The following is an 11,101-nucleotide window of genomic DNA, read 5'->3' as shown; positions in this document are numbered from 1 at the left end:
GGTAACTTTAATTGTTTCCCTGCTTCTTTGAATTTTATTATTGGCGACACTACGTTTGTATTTTGGATTAATTTTAGAAAAGTTTAAGGAAAGTTTAAGTTAAAAATTAAATTAATTATACTATTTAATATCCATCTAAATTCATTTAATTTTTATCTAAACTATTTTTTTTATTTACACTGGATTAGGTAAATTATATGAATTAATATAAAAAAAAAGATTTAAAATTTTGAATGTTATACAATGGATAACCAAATTAATTTAATTAATTAATTAAAAAATTATTTAATTATTTACACTAGATTAGGTAAATTATATGAATTAATATAAAAAAAAAGATTTAAAATTTTGAATGTTATACAATGGAAAACAAAATTAATTTAATTAATTAATTAAAAAATTATTTAATTAATTAATTTAATTAATTAAAAAAAAAATTTAGTCAATAAAAATTCGGGAAGAAAATTTTTTTATTGTGAATTTATAAAAAAAAGGAATTATTTCTTTCTTTGTAATTTCTTTGTAATTTCTAAAAAATTATAATTATTTTTAATAAATAATAAATAAATAAATTTCCTTCAATGTCGCATTTCAAAAGCCAAAAGCTTTTCATCGATAGCATCTGAACATTTTAAATACAATACGCTATTTTAATAATTATTTTTTTAATCCTCTTTGAATAATATCCAACTTTGACTTTCTCATAACTAACAAATTCCATTCACTTCTTCAAAAGTTCATAACTCGAAACGACGAAGGATTATGAATATCGGTGTATAAAAGAAGCAAAGAAATTTAATCCCCAAGTTTTCTAAAGGCTAAAGTCGTATACCGAATCTAGGATTTAAATTGTTCTCACGTCATTGTGGAGACAGTTTGCTCTTTCCTATGGAAACAAAGGTTAAACGGATGAAGGAGTTGCCCGGATTTCGATGTACGTTTCCTAGTTGGTTAGTGTTTCATAAATCTTAATCTTCGAGGGATTTGCATCTCCTCGAGACAATTCTCTCTTCTTGCAGAAAATTGTTATTCGAAATCCAGTGGCAAACAAATCCGTTATATATTTACAATGAAATACCATTCTTTAATCTTGATTAATTTTTTCCTTTTTATTCCATGATTAACAGTTTTAAGTTCTTTTTTTATGCAAAATCGATACATATTGAATATATTTTTATCGATCGATAAAAATTTATTATGATAATTTTTCAAAAGTTTAAATAATTGACAATATCTATCAAAAAAAAAAATCATCGAGATTAGAGTCGTTTTTTCGTAAATAATATAAATAATTACGATCGATCGACATTTCACACCGTTTATAAATCAATGCGAATTAATCAAGGAAAAACGATTCGATGAATTGGAAAGGGATGTATCGCAATGTATCGCTTTAATTAGCTTGTGATCGAATCGATACGAGCGGGTGAACGCTCCTCAAATTATGCTTGAATTTCGGAGGCATAAACAAGAGATATAATAAAGGTAAATTGTCGATCAGCAGCAGTTTCCAGTGGCGTATCTTCTGCTCGGGGAGAATCAACCCTTTGAAAACGTCGTTCGATAATTAATTGGTAATCCAATTGCGATGCAATGCAAACGATCCGATTCATTCGATTTTATTGACTGCCGAAAACAGATGCAATTCATATTTCATATCAATATGTATTGAAGATGGACGCTAATGATCCCAGTTTTCGTTAACTCGACGCGTCGATTTATATCGATCGTAAGCAAGAAGAATCGAAAGCAGTTCTCGAGAATTTCACTTGTAAATGGACAAAGCGCGTTTACAAGATAATTAATAGTTGGCGACGAGGTTCGTTAAGGTGCAACTTGTAATTGAAAAGATTGAAACGGGAAAACTTTTCTTTCGAGAGACAGGGAATTTTAATAAAGAGTCGATATTCTTTTCTTGAGAGGGAGGAAAGAAAGTAAATTTTCCCTGAATATTATATTTAGAATTGTTACAAATTGAATATTTTATTGAATGAAGATAAAAGAAATATTCTTTTTCTACAAATACAAAAGTATTTTTCCTTTGCTGCAACGATGATGTAAATACAAAATTTAAATAATACTGAAATAATACTGTTGAGTGGATCATTAATATGTATGAAAAAATTTAAAATACACAAAGATGAAACATATAAATAATATGTTACAAAAGAAAAAATTATTTGAAATAATTTCTTTAAACTGTAAATATTCCTATTCTATCGTATCAATTATTCAATTACTCAGTAATAACTTAAAAATTATTTTAGAAAAACGATTTTAAATTATATTGAATTATTATAATGTGCTATTATAAGAATTTCAGAATATCAATTTGAAAATACACTTGTATCAATGGAAAATTTATTATTAAGTGACAATTTCTTTCTCTACAATAATTCAAAAATTATAAATTTTGAATTTGTCGTTATTGTTGCAACAATGCAATAGGCAAGTCTAAAATATTAAATATCAAATATTACGCATCTATTTAGAATCTGTAATGTTATTATATTTCATTGTTTCGTGTGCGACACGTGTAATTAGTGACTAATTATCGGCATTATCATTGAGATATCTAGACGCATGTTCCAAATACAAGCTGAATCTACATTTACGTGTGAATTTGTCCACGTATTATGGTTACACGAATTGTATAAACTGTGAATGCACCGTGACAAAATTTAAATTGTTTTTGATCAATGTTAACTGAACCTTTTTTATATTTTTGATAATTATATGGGAAGAAAATACAAGTGTGTTTTTCAGAAATATACTTGAAAGTATTTTAAATTATTTCTCCTAAGCCTTTGAGATAGATATTGGAATAAATTTAAAAGAGTTAAATTAAAGAAAAAGGTAAGTAAAAGAAAGTAAGTTTATGAATTAATTTTATTTATTTCAACTTTGATATTGTCAGGATTAATTATCCTTACAGTATACATACATACATGAAATATGAAAGAGGTACTTTAAAGACACTTTAATGGATATCTGTAGCTATATACCTCTTTTGAACATAATTGTATATATTCTTCCGTTTTAACTTTTCCAAATCGAATGACTGACGTTTCATTTTGTTATTTCGCATTGTTATGACGTACGAATCTTCGTATTGACTAAAATTCTAAATAAAATTCGAAGTTTGACATTGGTCTCTCTCTGCATCACAGGTATAAAGCAGAGATAGTTTCGAAATTTGCCAACCTTGACCCATCATCGACCAATCCACGTGCATTCCATTGCGTTTCATAGTTTCAACGGATAGTTAATGGTTGCCATCATCCACCCACGCTTATCACCCACGTCACACAATGCATACGAGCTTCTACGTCACTACTTCTCCACCAAGATTTTATCGTTATGGCGTTACGAACCTCGAGCCATTTCTCCTATAACCGCGATCTCTTTACTGCAGCAGAATTACGAACGTTCATCATACGAAACGATCCATATTGTTACAATGTTATTCGATCCCTCGTCTTGTTTTCATGATATGAAACATCATTATATTAAAAGTTGTTGGATTCGAAGAGTCGAAGAAGTAATCTTTTCGTACCATTTATATAAATTGCCAATTTAATAAACAAGCCCTATCAAACATTTGATTATCGATCATTGAAAATTATAACTTATTGAAATATGAAAGAGATACTTTAAAAACACTTTAATGGATATTTGAAAAGATAATTGCTCTGATAACGACATTGGTACAATATACACTAGTAACTACTTTATCAAAGAATCAAATATAGATACAGATGTATTAAGTACAAAGATAAATATTATAAATGAATTTATCTTATCATTATCCTCTGCTTCCGAAAATTTTGAATTGAAATTAGCAAATATTAAGATAATTAAATTATTCAAGATGTTACACTTTTTCAATTTTATAAAATTAATCTTAACATTTTTTAAATTAGTATTTTTTGGCACATCTTGCGAATAATATATATTATATAATATAATATTATAATTATAATAATAATTATATATATATTATAATAATTATTTTCTTATACTATACTTATACTATTTTTATACTATATTATTATTATACTATATTCTTATACTATTACTATATATATATATAAAAATTTTAAATATTTGAATTTGAATTTGAAATATTGCAAGAATTTTTTAAAAGAAAAGGAATATATAATATTTTACATACATACGTATATTATATAAATTGCACAACAAAATTGTACAATTTATCGAAATCTCGGTTTACGTATGTTACTTTTTCAATTATAGTTATTTTATGACATTAATATTGATAAATTTTAATATAAAATATAGTGTTAATATATAGTTCAAGTCCTTTATAAATATTTCTTAACAGAAATAATGTATTTTCTTTCTTCTTCCTTAAATGTTCCACGCGAATTATTCTAAGCTTTTAACATTTTCAGTTGAAAACAAAAGAAGAAGAAAGAAACAAGTTCTAAAATCTAAGACAGTGAATAAAATATAAGTCATTATAGACACACTTCCATTAGAAACGATAAAATTGCTATACACTTTTTATAATTCTATCCAATTTACACTTTCTAGTATCAATCTACTATTATCGCATTTGTAAAAATAGATTTTCAAAATATTCAAATATTCTACGATATCTGTGATTTTTAATTAAAATACAAAGTTGATACATAAAATTTATTTTCGAAAATTATCGTAATATTTCTTATGAACTCTATCAGTCTAAATAATCTAAATAATTTTAGAAATATTAAAAAAAAATCATTTTAATCCAGATATCTCAAATATTCGCTATATTTCAAAACAAAAATTTGAAAAGTATACATACAAGTTATTTTATATAATTTTACATACATACAAGTTATTTTATATAACAATTTTACATACAAGCTATTTTATATAACAATTTTACATACAAGTTATTTTATATAACAATTTTAATCATTAGTATAATCAATTTGTAAAAAGATTTCTATTTTCTTCGAGTCATTTCTAGATATACTCATACATCGATCTTATTAAAAAAAAAAAAATAATCAAGCATTAAGATCTGGATTCGTCTCAATAATTCGTAAATCGTCTCAGATATTCTTTAAATATTATTAGAATTATAAGATAAATATTATTAGAATTATAATACACAAATATACATAATCATTTCCATTTAAGGATTTAATCACGCGTCGATCAATAAAAAGATGATAGAAAAGTTAAAATTTAGAAATAATCCTAAGCATTCAAAGAGTTAATACTATTAAAAAAAGTATAATACACACTTATAATATATATATACATATAATACACACTAATACAAATGACTTAAATATTATCTAAAAGTTATGTAATATAACGAAAATTAGAAATAAAATTATACGAAATTCTCTTTTACATGAATCTCAATCATTATTATTTTAAGACAATTATTATTTTAATAAGTATTGTCGCCGTTTTCATAATTTTCATAATTTTCATAATTCTCATTTAACTCTTCTATGGTACTCTTCCTTTGAAGAGAGAGAATGTTTTCATAATCGCTTGATTTAGACCTCCCAATGATCTGTACTTTAGGAATATCGTAAATTGACTCTTCTTTTTCCAAGCATTGACACTTGACCGAGATGTCGGTCTCAGACTTGGATAAGAATTTTCTGGGAACGTCATAGTGGACGATTGTGGATGAGGAGCTACGGCCCGAAACCGTAGGGGAGGGAATTTCCTCGCCCCTCGAGCGTATCTCCACTTCGTACATGTCATTTTTAATAATTACGGACGAGTGTTGGCCAGTTCGATACACGTAAGGGTTGCAAAATTCCTGGCTGTTGTCCATTTTTGTTAAGGAAATAAAAGGGTGTTTTCGTATCTTGGAAGAGAGATTTGGATGCTTGGGCAGTGTGGTCAGGTTCTCAGCCACGAGAGTTGGACTGGACTCATCGGATTGCGTTGTTTTCATTGTCGTCTGTGTTACCAAGTTTAGAGGAGGATAGGTTGGACCTAGATCTATTTTCAAGGTCTCGCGTGGTACCTCCGTAAAAATAAATTTTTTAAAATTTTCTTCCCTGTAAATTTGAATAATTATTTTAATGATAATTGCAGATGTTTTAAGTATGATTATTTTTTTTGTTCTCTTCAAAATGAAAGAATATTTTAAGAATTAGATATTTGAAGAATTAATTGTAAAACAAATATAAAAGTTGGTAATTGAAGTTAGATAAAAGTAAATGAGCATAGAATAACAGAGATAAAGTCAGAGTCTTTGTTTTCTTATATGCTACAATAAGTTTTCATATCGAGTCGCGTGATTGATAGCGTTTTCTACTAGTTTTCTCTATAAAAGTGGTTAAGCATTATTTTATGTACAATGCGAGAGTTTTAATGAATATAAGGAACGTCTTTTTTTGAAAAAGTAAATCAAATCGAAAGAAATATATCTCATTTTCGAAAAAATCAAGTTTAAAGTTGTATCTAACATAGAAAAAAGAAGAGAGAAAACATTTTATGAATTACTTTTATCCACAACAACATCATACAAATATCAATCAACTCACCTTTGAAGGGAAGACGCTTTATCTTTCTCTTCCTCCAAGTTCTTTGACTTGAATGTTTCAAATGTGATATCCTTGTTCATGTTCAGCAAATTATTATTCTCTCGCCGAGTCTTGCCCAATATGTCCGTGATGGAGGCCAAAGAACTCAAGGAGGCAGAGGAACAAGATTTCTCGTCGAATCCGGAATCTTGATATTCCCCCTCGTTCAAGTTCCTCTCCGATGAGAATTTTCGTTTCTTGTCGAGCCTTTTACCTGTCAACGAGTAGAGCAGCTTCTTCAATGATCTTTTTCGCGGCAATTTCTTCCCTGGGATAGGTATCCAATTTATCGAAGTATCCTCAACTTCGATTGGTTTTTTTAAAAACGCCCCCACTATCTTAGGGATCTTGTTGCGCGAAATTTCTTCAGCGTCCTTTGAACTCTCCTCCTCCCCTTCCTTCTCTTCCTTCTCTTCCTCTCTTTCCTCTCTCTCCTCTCTTTCCTCTTCTATCTCTTCCTGTTTTATATAATTAATTATACTTGCTTGAGAGAATTCGTTCTCCATCGAGGAAGTGTTTCCCTGTTTGGGCATGGTTAAGTCAAGGACCATAGTGTCGTCCATAATCATCGTGTCGTCGAGAGTCTCTGCCTCCTTCGGATCAATGTTTGATCTTTGGTAGGATTCTTCTTTGTCAAATTTAAAGAAACTCTTATTTAAAGAATAATTAGAGTCGTTCGAGTCTCGTCGCTTGAGATTTAACGGATAATCAGAATATTCTCCCGTTTCATTCCTCCAATCTGTGCTGAACTCGCTCCGGAATATTGTTGATGTCTCGAAATCGTTCGGGTACACCGATATTTCTTCATTTTCACGATTCTCCGTCTCGTCGTCGTATTTCTTCTTTCGAAGATCAATTAAGCCATCCTCGTCGGAGAACTTGGTTTCGGAAGTCCAGACGAAAGTTTGCCCCATCGAATTGCTGCTCGACCCGTTTTCAAATTCGCCCCTCTCGTCCATTATCATCATCATCGAATCGCACAAATTTTCAGATGGCGAGTTGAAACGGATGGATTCAAAGATCGGTGACTTCTTCACCTCCCCTTCGCAACTGGTGTCCGGGTTGCTGCTCCCTCCGGCTCCATCCTGCCCGTTTGGATCATTACACGCCTTGTATTTCACTTCAAATGCTGCCACGATCTTTTTGACGAAGTTCCTCTGTTTGCCTACTTCCTTCGATACTTCGTGCTTCGATGGGGAGAGGAAACCCTTCTCGAACTCGCATATAATTGTCTCCAAATCGATCATCTCCGGACGTGTCGGCGATGACCCAATATTTATCCATGGGCTCCTAGGGGAAAAAATATTGTAGGGATCGCTGTGACCACTTCTGTCCGTGGCTTTCATCGCATTCATCCTTATAGGGCCGATCGGATTGCGGGGCAAATTATTACGTATTTTAATCCAATTCCCCCCCGGTATCCCCGAGTAATTTCTTACTCTTTCACTTTTTTGTTCCTCCTTTTTCACTTTTCCGTCTTCTGCGTTCTGTAACAGAAATCAAAATTTTCTTCTGTATCTTCTTTATTCTTTTTCTGGGAATTTTGTTATTTTTTTTTTTTAAATAAGCGTTATATTTAAATTTGCGTTTCTTATTTTTCACGTTCGCTTTTCAGATTTTTCTAATTTAATTTTTTTGCTTGAATTCCTTCCCGTGAGAAAAAATTTCGATTCTATATTTTATATTCGCGATAATAAAATGCTTTGGAATTTGGATATTTTATTTGAAATTGAAATAAGAAATTAGAGAGTTTAGAGAATTTAAGAATATTTATATTTCGGCAAATTTTGTTTGATATTGAAATAATATATAAAATATATTATTATATTATTATATTATATAATAATAAAATAAAATATATCAAATTATAAATATTTCAAATCATTATTTTCAATTGAAAAATGTATTAGAAGTAAATGTATTAGAAAACATAGATTTGAAATAATAAATTAATTATTGTTTCATTGTAAGTTTATTTCATATTTGATAAAAAAAAGGTGCACGAGAAAGAATGAAATTAAATCAATTTTAATTTTTTTTTTCCTAGATATTATAATAAATTATAATATTATAATTATAATTATAATAATTTATAATAAATTATAAATAAGAATCAAGTTAGAATAAAGTCGTATATTATTTATAAGAAAAATATTTTAATACAATTTTTAAATTTTAATTTAATGAATCTATAAAAATGTGAGTAAAATTTTTAAAAACGATAAAAAAAAAATATAAAATTTAAAAAAAGAATTTAGAAAAACTGACCTCTTTTTTGTTATCCGTACTCATGATGCGCTGAAGAATACTTTTCTTCATTTTTATTTGTCACTTGTATTATTTAAACTTTCGATAAAAATCTATTGAATATTTTCACTGTTCTAATTAACACGTAATATATGTTTCACCAAATAATATTTCACTGTATAAATCCATTTAAATTTTAAATTTGTGATAAAAAATTAAATTTTATTCTATTTGAAAAATTTTGAATATGTTACTGAAGTCAACTAGAGTTAGACATAGAGGGATAGAGTTAGATGCTCAGGCGTTGAAAATCAAATGTTAAATGAAGCTCGAGCACGATAACACGTCTATTCGTATTTATACCTGAAGTATTGGGGGAAGGGTACCAGTGCTGACAAATCAGTGTTTAGTTGACAAATTTTTACAGAGGAGGGGGTAAATAGCACCTTCGCGGATTGGTCACTTGAAAATGTTTAAACAATTTGAATAATATTCCAAAAGTTTTTTAATTTTTTCTTTTGTATTAAGATTCATAAAGAGTTAAAAATTAAAGAATTTTAATTTTTAACTCTTTATATTAAATTTATAAAAAATTTAAAAAATTATAAAAATATAGAAAATTTATAAAAAGTTTAGATTTATTAATTTCATAATTTTTCAGAAACTTGATACGTTTAATATTTATAACTTTATATTATAATGCAATGAATCTGTATTTTAATCCCTTATTTATTCTTTTAATTATTCTCTTAATTATTTAACTCAGTAATTAATTTTAATTTTAATGAAAATAAACTGGTTCTTGGAATGATATTTGATATTTTCGATATTTCGAAGAAAAATCATTGTAATGATTTATACAGATAAAATATAAAAAGCTTTGTTTAAAAAAATATTAAAAATATTAAATGTATATAATCGTACATAAAATATTAAATTATCGATAATTTAAATACTTAATTCTTTTTATCTAGCTTTCAAAAAAATTAATTTTTCAATAATTGAAGAAAATATAAAACGAAAAATTTAATTATAAATCGTTTTACAAAAATTGATACAAATTTTATCAATCGATTAATTGTTATATAACTTATTCGAAATTTAATTCCGTAATTGTTTCATTTTTAAATTTATTAAAAATTTATCTTTTGACAATTTGAAATTGATGTTCGTAAATTGTGTATCGCGTATCATAAATAAAAAAATTCCAACTTTTCTCTATTATTTTTTTTTCTTCGTTTTATAATCTGTCATTATATATTTCGAATAGAAATTAAATTAAAACCTAAATGTAAATTAAAACAGATGAGAATGTATGCAAAAAAGCGTACGTAAATAGGAAAGCAGAATAATTATACTGTAATTGTTTTTAATGTTTGAAACTTTTTTATGTAGATTGGAAAAAAAGAGAAATAAATGGAAATGAAAATTATATTAGATTGAAGAACAAATTCGTTCAATGTTCTCTTATTAGAAAAATATTATGGAAATATCGCTCATTAATATTATGAGTTAAAAATTATTTATCTATCAGAATCACGAATATTTGATTAAATTTAATATTCTATATTAATATTAAAATAAAACTTATAAATAAATAATAACGAAGGTTTTTTGCCATAACAAATTATATATTTTTTTATCCATGATTTCACAGAAATAATTATTATTTGTTGGAAAGAATATTTATTAAACTTTATTTAAGAGATTTTCTGAAAATTTTTTTTCATGTACAAAGATAATTTTTTTAAAGACAAAACTATGATTGTGCAAAGAAATAAATAAATTCTAATGAATTATTTCTCATATATAGATTTAAAATTCAATATAAAATTATTAATAATATTAGTAAAATTTTTTAAAAGAAGAGATCAATTGTTAAAAGAGAATATCAAGAAATAATATTTAAATTTAACTTTAGCACTAGATAAAGTAAGTAGAAAAATACTTGATTTAATTTTTTATAATACATTGTAGATAAAATTAGAATTAATAATAAAAATATTAGAATTAGATGATTAAAAAAAAGTTAAATTTTCATTTTGTTTTCAACTGTTTTCAAAGTTCAATAATTTGGCAAACAAATTATACACAGCAAGTTTTTAAGGATCATAAAGACAATACCTCAATCAATTGTCCTTGCAGCCAACTGAATTTTTTGAATCTTCGAGAATAAAAATATCTTTACTTTCCTATTTGCTATATAATATAAATCATTTCTGAAAAAAAAAGAAAAACAAAAAATAAGGATTTTAAAATGAATTGTTTTTAGGAAGTTATAATAT

The 11,101-nt window shown here is 26.8% G+C and overlaps 1 protein-coding gene across 1 annotated transcript; it reads right to left on the bottom strand.

Annotated features, from left to right (window-relative positions):
* Positions 1-2,875: 2,875 nt before the first annotated feature.
* On the bottom strand, positions 2,876-9,146 carry LOC108002334 (uncharacterized). Its single transcript, XM_062073384.1, has 3 exons — positions 8,838-9,146; positions 6,531-8,056; positions 2,876-6,041 (listed from the first exon to the last, which is right to left on the bottom strand). The coding sequence occupies exons 1-3, from the start codon at positions 8,886-8,888 to the stop codon at positions 5,414-5,416; spliced, it is 2,205 nt and encodes a 734-aa protein (XP_061929368.1). The 5' UTR covers positions 8,889-9,146; the 3' UTR covers positions 2,876-5,413.
* Positions 9,147-11,101: the final 1,955 nt, after the last annotated feature.

The sequence above is a fragment of the Apis cerana genome, linkage group LG3 (genome assembly GCF_029169275.1).
Source record: "Apis cerana isolate GH-2021 linkage group LG3, AcerK_1.0, whole genome shotgun sequence".
In the NCBI taxonomy this organism is placed as follows: domain Eukaryota; kingdom Metazoa; phylum Arthropoda; class Insecta; order Hymenoptera; family Apidae; genus Apis; species Apis cerana.
The sequence above is the reverse complement of the archived record's forward strand: the minus strand, read 5'-3'. Positions and strand labels throughout refer to the sequence as shown.